The sequence below is a fragment of the Amphibalanus amphitrite genome, unplaced genomic scaffold, assembly GCF_019059575.1.
Source record: "Amphibalanus amphitrite isolate SeventyFive unplaced genomic scaffold, NRLGWU_Aamphi_draft 001153F_arrow, whole genome shotgun sequence".
Taxonomy (NCBI): domain Eukaryota; kingdom Metazoa; phylum Arthropoda; class Thecostraca; order Balanomorpha; family Balanidae; genus Amphibalanus; species Amphibalanus amphitrite.
In genome coordinates this window covers 199,085-215,454 of record NW_024882647.1, presented here as the reverse complement: position 1 = coordinate 215,454, position 16,370 = coordinate 199,085, and the positions used below count along the sequence as shown (strand labels likewise).

The 16,370-nt window shown below is 49.0% G+C and overlaps 1 protein-coding gene across 2 annotated transcripts in view; it reads right to left on the bottom strand.

The window, feature by feature from the left end:
• Positions 1-281: 281 nt before the first annotated feature.
• Positions 282-16,370, bottom strand: part of LOC122370642 (fasciclin-2-like) — a 98,637-nt gene continuing 82,548 nt past the window's right edge. Inside the window, exons 5-7 of one of the 2 annotated variants that reach the window (XM_043346418.1) lie at positions 9,549-9,690; positions 9,141-9,264; positions 282-776 (exon numbers count right to left, since the gene is read on the bottom strand). In XM_043346418.1, coding sequence (XP_043202353.1) covers positions 630-776; positions 9,141-9,264; positions 9,549-9,690 — 413 coding nt within the window. In that variant the 3' untranslated portion in view covers positions 282-629. The remainder of the gene's footprint in view (positions 777-9,140; positions 9,265-9,548; positions 9,691-16,370) is intronic. The other variant, XM_043346419.1, reaches the window with a different exon arrangement.

Here is a 16,370-nt window from a genome sequence, read left to right as displayed (position 1 = left end):
GCGCATGAGTGGCGAAACAAAAGCATGACGACGACATGGACGGGAGGGACAGGCCCGTCACGTCAGAGACAAATCAATCCAATACCCGGACGCCAATATACCAACTCCGGTCAATACCCGTGGTTTGGCGCCAGTGGGATGGGCTATATCAAACAGCAAACAAGCTCAATTGACAGCCCGATCCTACAGACATCACCAAGTGTGTTTAGCTAATCCATGAGGGGAGTTACATCTCTCCCTCAAATGGACACCAATGCATTCTAACAATGGGATGGCGGAAATAAAGTCAATGTATGTCTACGAGCCCCATTCCTAAGTAAGACCGCCAACTAAGAATTTCCAAGTCAATCCAATTGACATGAAAACCACCAGCTATATGTAATCGGTACGAATTATTGAACACTTAACTTCTACAACACTTCTACGACACTTCTACAGCACTTCTACAATCACCTTTCTCCCCTTCTCACCTGATAATTTCCGGTTTGACGATAATGACTACATTGACAGTAGTCTCCACCTTTCCCAGCGCGTTCTCCGCCATACAGCGGTACTCTCCGCCCATATCTCTCCTGGCCGGGTCAAAGTTGAGCGTGCCATCCTTGGGATCCACGCTCAGACCGTCAACATTATCGGCTCGGCGTTCTCAGGGTTAACCCAGGTGAGGGTAGGCAGGGGTTTGCCGGCTGTTCGGCAGGGGATGCTGCCCTGTTCTTCTCTGTGACCTCAAATGTAGCGCCCTCGGCCGGCTCCAGAATCTGGGGTAGAGAGTGTACCTGGAGGGGGAGAGGGGGGTCAGAGGGGGGACAGAGGGAAGATGACCGAAAACATAGGGCACATCGATCATGAATGTCATGTTAATCGAGACATCAAGTAACATTGAAAGGGAGACAGTTATGCGACATTTGTGATCAGTGCACAAAATATAAATCAGGTCGAAAACTTGGAACTGACGATAAGTATAGCCTCGTTACAGAAAAAAAGAAGTTAACCCGGCAGGCGGTGGGCCCTACCAGCCACCTTCCGCGCGGTGGGGGTGGGGGTGGGGGGGGGACATTTTTTTTGCCCCCCCCCCGTATCTCCGAAACTACTGGACGGATCCGGAAAATTCAAACGGCGTTCGATAGCCCTGTCAAATTTGTCGAGGGAAACCAAATTTCATTGACCTCGGGGTCACCGATGACGTCACAGGTCAGGTCAAAGATAAAATGTTTCACCGTTCACGGGGCTTCTATGGAAAGCGCTATAACACCGAGTAAAACGCATTTTGTCGAAAATCAGCGATAAGGCGTCAGTTGTCTAGTACATATGTTGCTATTAGAGGTCACTGGTCATACAAGGTCAGGTCAGAGGTCAGGTCACCAAAGGTCACCACATGAGCCCAACTTTACTAAGGTTATGCGATGCATGTTTTATGGCCAGTTTTTCATTTCCAACTCAATGGTGTTGGTTATAAGACAATCAGGTACGGTTCAGGTCACTTTCTGGTGGAGGTCAGGTCCAGGTCAGGTCAAAAAGGTCAAATTTCAAAGTTGATATTTTTGCATAAAATGGGTATCGATTCGATGCAGCTCGTCACGGGGAGTCTAATGGTGGTCTTTGTTTTGCGCTACAAGGTATAGAATTGCTAAAAATTGAGTTTGAAAATTTGAAGTCATCAATTTTGAAGTTTTTTCGCTATAACTTGGCCAAAAAACGAGATATCGATCTGAAATTTGGTATGTATATAGAAGAGCGCAGGGACTATCACATATATTCCGGTTTTTCCGAAATTCAAAAAACTTTTTGGATTTTTTGCTATTATATTCAAAAAATCTATATTTTGATTTTTGGGGGTCAAAATAAAAAAAATCGAAAAACCGAAATAGCAGTTTTGTAGCCCTTTTGATTCCACACCTTTTATGTCTGAAACATTTTTCTGTATCTCTAAAGCTGTAGGCCTGACAGCTCTTCCCGCGAAACCTTTTTTTGGGGTCGAAAATGGCAAAAATGACGTCACTCTGACGTCATTAGCGGCCAACCTATCATAGCCTTTGAAAAAATTTTGGTCACCATGTGCGCTAGCTGCTCCCGGGAGGGTACTGAAAGTTTGGTGACGATCGGCGCAGCGGTTCTCGAGATATATTGAAAAAACTAAAGGGGGGGGGGGCAAAAAAAATAATGCCCCCCCCCCCACCGCCTGGAAGGTTAAAGGCTCTATGTACAGTAGGTCTATTAAAAAAGTCCCCAGCACCAGTGGGCGCTGCCTCCGCTGAGCCGAACCCCCGTCTGCCTGTCCCATATCGCGCCGGGCTCAGGTCAGATAGGGTCAGCGGGACCGCTCGGTCCGGCCCGCGGGCGGTGGACGGGCGGCCGGTAACGCTTTCCGCCAGCCAGCTGTAGAATCCAGCACACGGGACGGCCGCCGCTCAGCGCAGCGAAACCGGTGTTGAAGAATGGCAGTAGATGTTCATGGCCACAATGATTATGAGAAAGTCATTGTTAGCCCGTGCCCCACAGGAATGCCTATGCACGCCCTGTTGGAGGGAAAATGGGGATTGAGCATCATTCTTATAACTCAGCTTTGGGCATTTAAGTGGCATTCGAAGTAGCGTCAAAAGTAGCAAAAAGAAGGAGAAATATACTTCAGCCAACTTTAGATCGGGTCAGAGCCAGAGGTCATGTCACCAGAGGTCACCGGTGGTAAAATTTTGCTTGGACAGGGTGCGTTGCGCGCACCGGTGCATTGGGTTTCCAGTTTCCATGGAAACATCAACAGACTCGGGAGCTCGCAACGCTAGCGTGGAGCCGAATTCATATCAACCGCCGCAACAATGCAGCAGCGCAGCGCAGCGTGCTGCAACGCGGGGCCGTGAAACACCGCCCAGGGCTATCCATGTGTCAGGGCAATCCAACCCACGTGATGGGCTCGGCCCCAGCGGAGCATGAGGTCCAGGACTCCCGCCCAGGCCCCCTGTCTCCCCCTAATTCCTGTCATCCTTCCCACTCTGAAATCGACCGAGCCTAACCTAACACAGCAATAAGCTCGTTTACCGCAATGTCTGAATAATATTGTCAGATTTAATAAAGGCGCATGGCTTAGCACGTAAATAACAGCAACTACCACCATCGGTATTATGAGAAAACCAATTGCTTTTCCACAAACACTTAAAAGTTTTTAGCTTAAAACTTGCTTGAAATTAATTTTACCAGCCTCGTGTTCCTCTTATTAAAAAACGCTTCGAATGAATCAAAAGTTGATCTTTAAAGGTCATTTGAAAAATTTGGCCTATGTTCAAAGACATGACCTGACCAGAAATGGTCATGATGCATAGCAGGATATTAGATTCGTATCGTGGAACTTTACGAACACTTTAGATGATTTCATAACTTAAGCATGTCTATCAAAAATAATTATGACATGGCTCATATATAAGCTGGGTGTGTGATCATGCTTACTAGTATGTTTAACGCAACTGATAATGTTCTGTTGGCCACAATTTCTATATTTAATTTATTCTCCCGGATTTCATATTTTTATAAATGACACCTTGACGATGTCGAGAAAAAAAAAACACTTAGGAGATTTAACAGCCTGAGATACATTCAGTATAAGGAAGGGTCAAGGGTGCTAGATCCCTTCCGTCCTCGCTATCCTCAGGAAAAAACAATCCGCATCGCCCCTAGTCTTCATGCTTCCCTCTCTGGACTGGAGGTCACCCCACCAGCCAACCTGTAGTTGATGTCGGATCCATTCCAGGACACATAGGTACTCCTCTTCGGGTGACCGTTTGGGAGACGGCTGGACCGTCCCGACACTCGACAGGGCAATCGTCCCACGGGAACAGTCTCGCTTCCGCAGATCACTGTCGCTGGCTCGCACAACCCAATTACTACACCAGAGCATAGTTATGTCATAGCTCTGCAAGGGCCTTTTCAGACTGAAAAAGATGGCTCTCAACAAAACAAACAATTTTCTCATTCAGTATTGTATCTCATCAAGCACCACATGTTTTCAGAGTGTTTATTATGCGTTCCGTCCAAAAAAGCGCAGTTTAATTTTCTCCCATTGACTTGAGCGATCTCAAAATTGACCCAGCCTTTCTGTCAACAATGTCAAACTTGCAAAGTAAACGTTTCAAATACATATACCTAGTGTTGCCCATTGAAATCGCTGAAAGTTGTAAAGCGATCGGTTAGTCGGTGTATTTAGATATGATGAGCACAGGAACTTTTCTTGAGGTAAGGTCACTTGACGTGACCTGGTGTTATGACCTTGAATTGAAAGACTTGGGCGAGAAAAATGGGTTATTTGAAATCTGAAAATGCTAGATTTTAACAATAATTGCAAACACTATCCCGGCCAAATAGTGAGTGAGAAGGGAGCGATCCCCAAACCCCATGTTTAGCTCATGGACTATAATTGAGCTAGCTGCTTGAGCCTCGCGGAAAAAAACGAGCGCTTGCTTCGTTACGTGACGCAGCGACTGGTACCCCATTTTAAAATATCATTGACCTCTTAGGGCAGGTCAAGGGCCCCAAAGCATTCAATCGGTTTTTGGTAAATAGCTTCGCAAAAATGGTCGCATTATCGTCATTTCGATACAATCGTGTTTTCTGTTCTCAGACGCGTCGATTTATATGCTTTTTTGTTCAGGTGAAGCAATTTAGAATGTTTACCTGAGGTCAATGTCATTTTAGGGCAACACAGGTCACGAAGCTGTTGAAAGGAGGACATGTTGCATAACATTTGATTCGGCAAGCTTGCAAAGTCCAAAGATGGCTGTCCCGACTGGCTAGCTCATTTTGATCGGGAGTTATTGACGAAGCACTCCTATCACCCTAGTGACGTCATAACTGACGTCACGCAAGGTGAACAATGCAAAAGTGAAGCATTAGACCTTGCCAAGAATGTATGAAGTCACGATTTGAAGTGCTTGAGGTGTAATTTTAGATCATTTCCGACGCCAAATTAACAGTTTCCATATTTCTCCATTATGCTTGACACTAAGTGCATTGCGGATTTGCATCATTTTATAACCGACAACCGTGCAGAGGTTTACTTAACCCTCGCCGGACCTATTGGTTTTCTACATACGCGCCGGCCGAGGGGGGGGGGGCGGGTACGACCCCCCCTCGCCGTTTCGCCCCAGGTGGAGCTAGCGCGTCGCGGAAAAAAACGAGCGTGTGCGCCGTTACGAGACGCAGAGATTGGTACCCGATTTTAAGGTCCTAGGTCAACCGGTGACCTCTGAGGTCAGGTCAAGTGCCCCAAGGTACGGTTCATTTTTGGTGAATAACTTCGCAAAAAACGGCCGCAGAGCCGCGATTTTGGCAGCATCGTTTTCGCCTTGCTCAGGCGCGTCGAATGATATACTTTTTGTCCGGGTCAGGTCAACTTGGGGTGTTGACCTCAGGTCAAGGTCAGGTCAGCACCCCCAGGTCACGAAGTTGGTCTTAAGAGGTCATGTTGCATATCATTCGATTCGGCAGGTTTTCCTGAGTCCATTGGTGGCTTTCCCGACTCGCTAGCTCAATTTGATCGGGAGTTATTGACGAAAAACTAATATGAACTTGATGACGTCATAAATGACGTCACGCAAGGTCAACATTGCGAAAGTGACGCATCTAACCTTGCAAGGAGTGCATCAAATCACGATTATGTGTGCTTGAGGTAGTTGGAGATCGTTTCCGGCGCCAGAACAGCAGTTTTCATTTTTCCCCATTGACTTATACCTAATGGTGAGGTCACGAAAATGACCTGACCTCATATGACCTGTAGGAAAAATCCGAGATATACAAGTTGTGAGACTCATAATGGATACTAGATCCTGCAAGTTTCATTTCCCTGTGACATCTCCTCTGGCAGTGAGGGCGTTGCGAAGTTGCGACATCTGAAGATCGTGCAGAGGTTCACTTATGACGCCATAGGTCAGTGACCTGACCTGACCCAAAATGCGGTTGGTGTCAAAAGATCTGGCTTGAATCAAAGGTTAGGTATGCCAAGTTTCAGCTTTCTATCGCCAGCGTGTTCGGAGCTATCGCGAAAAAAAAACATTGGGGGCGGCACCCGCCCCCCCCCCCTCGGCCGGCGAGGGTTAAGACGCCATGGTTAAAGGGACCCTCCCACCTTCAAAAAAGTTAATGAATTGGCATGAAAGTGATGTCGCTCGGTTCAAAAAGAGCAAAAATGAATATCTACCAAATTTCATCGAAAAATATTCACCGGTTTTCAAGATATTTGACTTTTACTTTTGTTTACTTTTTGGGATCTCCGCTGTTCCTAGCGACTTTATTTGAAAGTGCGGCATTTGTTGCGCGCAAAGCAGCATATACCACCGCGTGCTGCCAAACGTTTTAGTAAAAGATTTAAAAATCGTTAGATCTCCGCTGACGTCACAAATTCTAAGGGGGCATACCAATGCATTAGCCCCTTAGAATCCGAAAACTGCAAGTTTGAAATTTCATATCTCCGAATTAAAGCATTTTTCGATGTTGTGAATGCCCAAACCGGTATTTTCAGGCCATGGCCACCAATTTGGCTATCTCAATTCAAAACTAATGTTAAGGTGGGAGGGTCCCTTTAAAGGGACTATCCCACCTTTAACATGGGGTTTGAGTTGAGATAGCCAAGTTTACGGCGAGGTTCAGAAACCACTATCTATCTAGGTTGCAACCCCCGCGGCCTCTTGGTGTTGAAGAAATTCGTTCCCTTCATTTGAAAATGGACCTTGCGCAAGGCCCTATCTTCAACATGGAGCGACCGTTAGTGTGACGTCACCTCGTTTAGTCATTCTGATTTAAATGGATTTGTTCGTTGAAAAATCGCTTAAAACTTGGTCTGAACTTTGTTGTGGTGCCTACAGAGTAAAAAGAATCAGCTTTATGACAGTAATGTGGCCTGGGGAAGGAGGTAATTTTGGGCTGTGACGTCACATATTTGAAAGTTTGTGTTTGGGATATGGGAAGCCTAAGATGTTTAATGAAAAATAAATGCCAGAACCGTGTTCCTGGTCATCCAATCTATAAAGTCGGGCACAATTTAACTGGTTTTAACAACATTTTAGAAGGTGGGATAGTTCCTTTAAGTGACCTGACCTGAAAACGTGGTTAATGTCAAATGATCCGGCGTGAATCAAATGCAAGGCATAAGAAATGTCAGCCTTCTATCATCAGTGTGCTTTGAGCTACCGCAAGAAATACATGGTGGCGGCATTCACCCCTTCTTCTCGGCCGGCGAGGGTTAAACCTCGCTTCGAATTATTGCAGATAATGATGCAACCGAAAACAAAGCATTTATCTGTGTCTAGAACGGCCGCTGACTTGTTGGACAAGATCCCCAATCTTGATTTGCTAGATGGGAATAAAATGCTGGGTATGTGATACATATATACCCCTCGATTTGCTCTCGCGCTATGTCTATTTTAATCATTACTGTCGCTTTTTATCTGAGATGATGTCGCCGCTAAACGGGTTGTTTTGTTTGCTTGCTTGCGTTGCATGGTCATTACGGCTTATTGAAGGGTTATGATAAAATAGGAATGGGGCGAGGGAGGATATGCACTGCGTCTGCAGGTGTTTAATTTAGATCACAAAGGCATCATTTCCGGCATAGTGCAGAGTCATTATCTTCCCCCTCCTCTGCACTGCGGCATCTCTGCGCCCCTCACACGGCGTCCTCACTCCACGGCCGGCCGCCGCCAACTGACCCACTCGCCGGGCGCCGCGACCTGACCCGTGTCGCTGCCGCGGCCTGCGCAATAGAGTCGGGGCTGGAATCCGGGGGTTCGGCCGGCCGGCCGCCTCTGGAGCGGGGGACTTTTTTTGTAGACCTACTGTACGGAATGGTGCAAGATCATTGTAAAAGACTCAGGTGGAAGAAATACAGGCCCAAAGGTAGGCTTATAAGGGGGAGGGGAGGGGGCAGCGTTGAGTTTCAAATACTATCTAATTACGTTCTTCACATCCGGATATCATATTCATTTGATGACGCACAATCTGTGACCGTAAGTTAACGCCATCAAAGTACAAATTAAAGCATTTACTATCAACATCAGGTGTGCCAAAAGTCACATAAATTAGCACCATCTGTCATACTATCTGCGTCTCACTTGTCGCTCGTGAACCAATTAAATGTTATCCAGCCGCAGATGTAAAAGGTGGTCAGACGATCCCACCCACGCACCAATCCATAATATCGTGTCGGTATGACGGATCAAAGCACAAATTGGAAGATCAAATGCGGCGACAAGCCTTCGTGGGCGTCTGCCACTAGTTCGAAGTACGGGTGCCTCTGAAGTCTGACGGCCCCCTGGCTGCTCCTGTCGTCAATGTTACGCCCGCTGCCGAACTGACGTGTCCATGAGATGGAGGCACGATCAAAGACTGATACTGATGTGGAAGGTTTCAGAAGTGTAGGTAATCGATTGAGTGTTCAAAGATTGTGCAGGATTATGCATTTGATTCAAAAGGTATGATAAGAGTAACCAAAATGGCACGCAGGCTCCTGAGCTTTCACAACTGCTTAAAAACTTCACACCTAACAAATATGACGACATAAAATAAAAGTTTAAGTCAAAAGCCTACCCACTTTTCATAATCCTTTCAACATGGGTACAGAAAACGGCCCATAAAACAATATTGCCTTCCAGTGTTCTGCATTACGCACGCCTTTCATCTCTGAACCAAACCCACGCAGCTCCATCACTGCCAGGCGTCACATGTTCCAACCATCCCGATGTCACCTACACGGCTTAGCGACCAGTCTCCTGTAACCGACTTCTGCTGTCTGTTTTCCGCAGCTGTCGGACGCGACTCCGAGTGGTCATTTGTCACAGAAACAGACCCAGTAAGTGGTCGGACGGCTGTCGCCCAAACGCGTGTTTAAAGTTGTCGCCACAACACTCTCTGCGGAGCGGGACATTTGGCAGCCGCGACAGATGGTCGCGGGGTGGCAATGACGCCATTTGGAGCATCACTTGGGACTTGGGTTAACAGTAGGTACCGGACAGCATGGAGTAACGTTGCAAATCCCGGTAGGTAGGTAGGTAGATAGGTAAGTAGGTAGGTAACATCTAGCCAAGGTTTAGATGCTGCCATAGCCAGCCATGGTTTAGGAATCTATAAAGGGCAATGGACTGACAAGAGGATGAAGTACGCACCTCGACCTGAATGCGCCGTTCAGCCAGTTCGCCCTCGTCAGGCACCTTGGCACGACAAATGTAGGTGCCGTCGTCCTCAGAAGAGATGTCCTGGATCACAAGGCCGTCCTGCTCAACCACGAACCTGTGTGAAGGACAGGTCCGGTTAGAGGTTAGCTCAGGGTAGGGGGGTAAGGTCAGGTCAGAGGTCGGGTCGAGACAGATATGAAATAACTAGCGGTCAGCAAATATGTCGGTTCATAGTCCAAAACATTTGAGCTAAAAGAACTAAGGTCAGAGCAATAGCCAACGCACTTTCAATCAGAAATCAATCCATGAACCGGTGTCTGGAGCCCAGCTTCGACCACATCTGCCGATTACACCTCCCACGGCGACCCCAGTTTGGGCTCGTCCACCGCGTCCACCCACCGTCCACCCGACGAGATGGTCTTGTCGTCTTTGATCCACTCCACAACGGCCACCGGGTTGGCACGCACCACGCACTTGATCTTGGCCGTGGTGCCCTGCTGCGGGTTCTGCTGCTCGGGCGCGTCCTCAAATCGAATGCTCACTGTGGAGAGATGACAAGCAAGTTAGAATGACGGTCAGCTGAGCTGTGAAGTGGAGGAGACGGGTTCGATCCCCCTTCTCAGTTTATAAGAAAGACAGCTTATTGTGTGCAAAAAAAGAAATGGGAAAGGAAATGCTGAAACATTAGCGATGGATGAATGATGACATATGTACGCGGCCAAATGCATAATCCAGCGATGTTTTTTTTCTAAAATAGACAACATAAAACCTCTGCAGCCGAGACCACAGCAAGTGCGGGCGGGATCATCCGACCAAGATAAAGGTAAAAAGGCTGGATAAAGATATCCAGCTCGCAGTAACACCCGTCCGCTTCTCATGCGGCGCAGGGTCACGTACACCGCTCTAGATCCCGCTCGGGATCGCCCACTCAGCGCTATACGCAGCTGCTCGGTGCAACCGCTCTCTGATCTGGATGCCGTTCCAGGGAACCCGGCGCCATTGTGCTGCTCATTATCTGCAGGGCGTGCGGCGCCTGAGGGTCCGACGGACAATGCGCGCCCGTCCGGCAGACGCCACCCGGGCGCTCGTCGTTAGCGACGAGGCGCGCGTCGTTTGCGACGGGGTGGTGCCGACGGCGGCGACGAGCCGTGCCGCCTCACCCAGACAGACGGAGGATAAGGCACGGTCTGCCGCCGCCGCCGCTGATGATGAAGGTGACCTCTGGCGGGTCTCGGTAATTAGACTCAGTTTTAATATCGAGTAGAATTCCGGCTTAATTGTGATTGGAGGAAATTCGAAAATAGGAGCTACCTTTGAATGCTTCAGATCACACTTTTCTTTTCATAGTAAAATATTGTTATGAATAGCAGATCTCGCATGACCTGTCTATTCGTTACACCATTAGGTGCACATAAGTGCACTTGTGTTCAACCCATTTGCTATATAAATGGCATTTTGACGGCGATCGGCCCCATGACACTAATTGGTAGTGCCAACGCGTCACCCGTCAGTTACAGACCAACGCCTGACACAATCAGGACAGCATGAGCCACACGCCTAAATCAGAGGCCCGGCTGCTGCGCCGCCGGGGTGGGATGGACCCTATTCCTAATAACCTCCGTATTTCAAATAGTCGGCTAGCGTGACACAATCGGGCGTGCGTGCCACCCCCGATCGATTCAAATTAACTAGCCCATATTTCAAACATAGATCGCCCCAGATTTCCGAAAAGAGGCTAGGATACAGGACCAGAGGCATCTCGCATGGAAGCGCCAAACACTGGGGCATGTAAATTGTGTAAAAAGACCCGGAACTGACATATAATTGTCGGGTGCAGTTTCACCGTGTCAGACAGCACTTAGCCCGCGCCGTGCTGGTGGCCTGAACTTTCCGCCGAGTGCTGGGGGGGCGTTTTCACGCCCCCCCGTCTAACTCGGCTCCTGGGCCACGTAGCGACACGCGGTAAGCGGCAATCGAAAGAGCGTCAAAAATAAGGACGAAAACACTTCGGTCATTTTTTGGGTCAGGTCAAAGGTCAGGTCACCAGAGGTCACCAAAGGTAAAATGTTGACTATTTCAACATTTTGGAAACTGCCAACGGCTATCTCGGGAACCGATAGAGCTACAGCGCCGCGGAAAAGCGCATTCGATAGCCCTTTTACAGACCTTTCTGAGTAATGTTCTCAGATTTGACCTCAGGTCAACGGTTTAGCCTCCAGAGGGCAAAAACTCCAAAAATAACCGTTTTTACGAAAAACGTTTTTTCGTCAATAACTTTTGACTCATAAGCGCCATGACATTACTTTTGCCAGCATCGTGTTCCTCTCGTCGAGACGCGTCGAATGAATTATTTGTTGACCTTGAAAGGTCATTTTGAAAATTTGACCTCAGGTCAAGGTCATGACCTGACCGAAAAGGGTCATGTTGCATATCAGTCGATCCGTATCGTCGAGCTGAACACATCTGACGTGTTTTCACCGCTCTAGCACGTCTCTATCAAAAGTTATAGCCAAAAAACTGCTGGCGACCGTTCATGACCTGAGATGACCTCAGGGGCACACAGAGGGGTCACAGGTGCATTTTTCCTATTCAGTGTGTCATGTTTACCTATGAACCGATGTTTGAGAGCGTTTTGAACGATATTCGTCCAAAAGAGGCGCATTTCAATTTTCTCCCATTGACTTATAATGGAGAGGTAGCAAAATTGACCTGACCTTAGGTCACAGATATCAAAAATCCGAGATATACATTTTATACATACTGTTACTCATATCAATCGCTGAAAGTTTCAAAGTGATCGTTCAGTCGGTGTAGCTATAGCGAGCCTTTGAACTTTTTCTGAGGTAAGGTCACTTGACGTGACCTGGTGACCTGACCTTGAACGGCCTAGGTCTGAAATTTTCACAACATGTGCGGAAATGATGTAGGAACACGTGTACCAAAAACGGCGGCGCTGCGCGCCGCCGTTTTTGAGATATTCGCGAAAAACCTGAGGGGGGGCGTAAAAACGCCCCCCCCCCCAGCACGGCGCGGGTTAGTAAACAACTACCACTGCCTCTACAAAACGTGGACAAACAAACTCCACAAAACGTCTGTTTCATCCGTTACAAGACACACGCAAGCTTTTAGTCCCCACGCACGACACGCGTGAACAGGCTATGACTTTAAAGGAAGAACACGAGAGCAGTTTCGTGACGAAACTGCTCGCAGCATGCCACCCTTCGAGTCAGTCCAGCCACCGAATGCAGTGTCAGAGAAAATTGGTAGAGTGGGTCTTTTGCATTTACTGCGGCCATGCAAGATAACAATGAAGCAAAATCAGTATGTCTATTTTGCAGAAATACATATGTGGATTGTGGGTAGGTAGCTGTTTCAATTACCCTGGACGGATACTATATCCATCAGTCTGTCTTTACGACAAAATCTAAGGGCAAAGTTGGTCTCGAATCTCTCCACCAACCCACGCCATTGACCGTTGACACGAATGACGTCATCATTCCCTCTCGTCTCCTGCCGCTGACGTCACCGGCGTCAACTTCGGCACGTTTCAGCACGGGCAGCGAACACTCCTCTGTTGACGAGCCCCACCTACTCAACCCACGTCCGGCTGTCCTGCGGTCTCACCCACGCAGCCTGACTGGAAAACAGCCTGCCCTGCACTCACAGAAACCCTGACAAGAAAACTGCCTGCCCTGCACACACAGGATCTTTTCCCAATGAGGCGGTGACAGCCCGGCGTCGGGAGGGGGCGGCAGCGGGGGCGGGGGCGGGCTGCGCGTGCAGGAATCCACTCCCGTGTCTGACACGGCCAGACGGCGTCACCCGAGCAAGACGAACGGCTGACACCGGAGCTGGTGGGGGAGGTGGCCGTGCCGGGACGCCGGGCACACAGAGCGACAAGAAACTGCAGCACGGAGCTCCTCAGAGCTCGGAGCTCATACATCCCACCATGCACGGTAGGCAAGTTGAGTTTGTATCATGGAAGATCGCAGACAAAATGCAACAACAGAGAAAACAGAGCTGCTTCATCGACTGACAGTCGAAAAAACCCAAGCACAAAACTGACTATTCTTCTTCGTTCTAATTCTTTCGGATTGTGCGAGCAGGCAAATCGTACAATAAAATCAGCCAAGCTCCAACATTCCTGAAAATAAATGCAGACCAATATGCCAGATCAATCTCGTCACATGAGCCAGTGTCCTCTACCACCATTTCAACTCCGCCTGCCTCCCATTCTGTTGCTCGCAAACAAACGTCAAACAGGGTCACCGCTGCTCTTATGGATCGCTGACCTCCCGACGCCCTCTGCTGACCTCTGACCCCGCCCCGGGCGGTCTCGACGGCCACTGAGTCAACATGGGCTGGTCGTCCCCAAAGACTGAAGACGGACGGCGAGCAAATAGAACGACCACGGGCGGGGGCGGGCAGACGACCGCGACCCGGTGTAACGACGGAGGCCAGAAGACAGCCGCGCCTCAGAACACACAGTGCGGCACATGATATAAAAGAGCTGCGGCGGAAGCGGGATAAGGGTGGATATTGCCTTATCATGTTAAAGGCAATATCCACCCTAAACATCTGGCAGTTTAGACATGGCAGATGCCATGTCTAAACTGATACTGAGACTGATATAAGTAATAAACGATAGGGTGAGCAAGGGCGCGCTGCCATGATTTAGTATGAATTGGTTTTTCTGCTTGAAGGCTGCGTCAGCCCACGAAAACATCCACTTTGACCCACTCCACAGGAGTCTAGCGGTAGCCACATGTCCTGGTTGCGCTAGCTCAGCAGAAACGCTCAGTGAGCATAATAAAGGTGTCAGTCTGATAAATTATGTCATCAGAATAAAAACAGGACCAGCAGGAGCCGCTGGTGACGTAAACACACACGAAAACAGAACACCCGACACCGCAGAGATCGCTGTCAAGCCGTCCACTTTCTCTTAGTTTTTGTTCATGTCGACAGCTGGTCCACAGCCGACGAGGTGTGTGGCAAGTGTGTCTTTCGTACAATCCTAGCAAGCCGAGTGTCGTACAAATAAAAGACGGCAATATCGGTTTTAATATGAACACTAATTAACCAGTATAGCGCCTTTTGGGGCGACTAACGGAGCGAGCGAGAGGGTGAGCCTTGCACGTGCGAAATTTCGAGGGGGTACCTCCAGCTGACTTGTGCACGGCACCCTACTAACCGGTCTCTAGCGATGTGCCAAATTTGAGCACAATCGGCCCAGCCGTTCTCGAGATCTGGAAGCGGCACCCTGCACGTGCGCACGTGCAAAATGGGTCCCAACTGACTTTTGCACGGCACCCTACTAACCGGTCCCTAACCATGTACCAAATTTGAGCGCCATCGGTCCAGCCGTTCTCGAGATCTGGAAACGACCCCTGCACGTGCGCACGTGCAGCAGCACCCCGACTCTGGCACATGGATATGCAGTGCCTAGTGGGTGCCTACCTACATGCCAACTTTCAGCGCAATCGGCCAAGTAGTTACCGAGATATTGCAACAATTACAAAAGTGACACCTCTTCGTTTTGCACGTGGCACGTGCATAAGGGGTCACCCACATGCATCGGGAATAGTCCAATACTTGGTAGAAGGAATGAAGCTACCCCACAAAAATTACCGCAAGTAAATCGGTCAAGTGGTTGCTGAGATATAAGCCTCGCAAAAGCGTGACCACGGCCGGCCGGCCGCTCATACTCAGAAATTTCCGTTATTCTACGTAAGACTAAGACTGCGCTCGCTTCGCTCGCTCCGTAACCAGAACATCCAAGCTACGGCCGAGGTTTGTGATTGAAGTCACGTATTGAAAGCCAGTGTAGATTGAATGGTGCAATGTATGTACATACATGTCTCTGAAAAGATTGCAATTGAATGGCAAATGGATTGTTATCTTTCTGTCAATTCATGTTAAGGAGCTGTCCCGACAAACCCAACTATGTAAGCCTATTACATAAGCCGACGAAATGAAATTCGCTTGAGAATTTGGTGCAGTAAGGCCCGTCTTTCGCTTGCATACTTATGCTGCCAACCACTTAATAGCATCGAGCCCTTCCCACACCCGACTCCTTCCAGTCCCCATGCCTGCCTTTCACCTCCCCTCCTTCACCGTCACGGTTTACAAACTAACCCCGCCCCACCGCTGTGCCACCATGCATATGCACAGCCGACACCCCTGCGGCGGCGGTGGCGGCGCTGAGTGTATAAAACCGTGGCGGCAGTGCATTGGCGGCCCTCGCCGCACCCACTCCCAACGACCGGAAGTGGCGAGGGAGCCGCGGTGGCGGCGGTGGTAACGGCAGTGGCAACATACGAGCCGCAGACACGCACAACCACTGAGGGTCCATGATCCGACGGTTTAGTTGAGGTTAACCTGTGGTCTTAAGAGCTGATGACACTTGATAATTTATTGGTGAAGCGACACAATGACCCGTGATTGTACCGGTGAACTTAAATAAGGACATGTGAACTAGCGATCCCGAGCCATTGCCATTGAGGTCAACAACTCTATTGAATGATGAGATCTTATAAAGCATCGCTTGGAGTCTGGAGAACCATTTGATCACCCAATATCGCGCAAAACCTATGAATAAAATACTACAAGCTGTTCTAGTTTGGACAATGGACATACAGGTTGAATTGAATGCCACCTAAAAAGAATAAGGCGCTGCCAGTAAAGTGAAATACAGCCTACAGGAACTTATCCAACACTTCAGTATGTATTTATCTTACATCTCAGGCGCCAATTTACTGCAGACTGATCTTCACTCAATACTCAATCATCCCTCTATGTATATCAGACTATGCATAACACATACACTGATCGAGCCGCTCGTTAGCCTGGCCCCTAGGGGCACCTCCCCTCGCCCACCACCCGATCCTGATCTGGGACGCCGCCCCGAGGCGTCTGCTGACCTCAGCCCCCCCCCCCAGCCCCTCTCCTCCCCATCGGCGCCGTCATGTCGCCAGGGAACGAGTCTGTGGTCCTGTGACGTCACTAAGGGGACCACTGACGTCACAGTGTCATCAGCTGATCGTCCGATCAATGCTGCTCTCTCAGCTGGGTGACCTCCGGGAGAGGACGCCGTGTGGGCGCACTGCGCTGATGACGCGGTCATAATGCGAAAATAAAGGTGTAGGTGGTGGCATTTTGTAAGACAAGCTGCATTAGTTGGTCAAAGCCGCTGGGAAGAACTTGATCGAATGGCATCGGAAG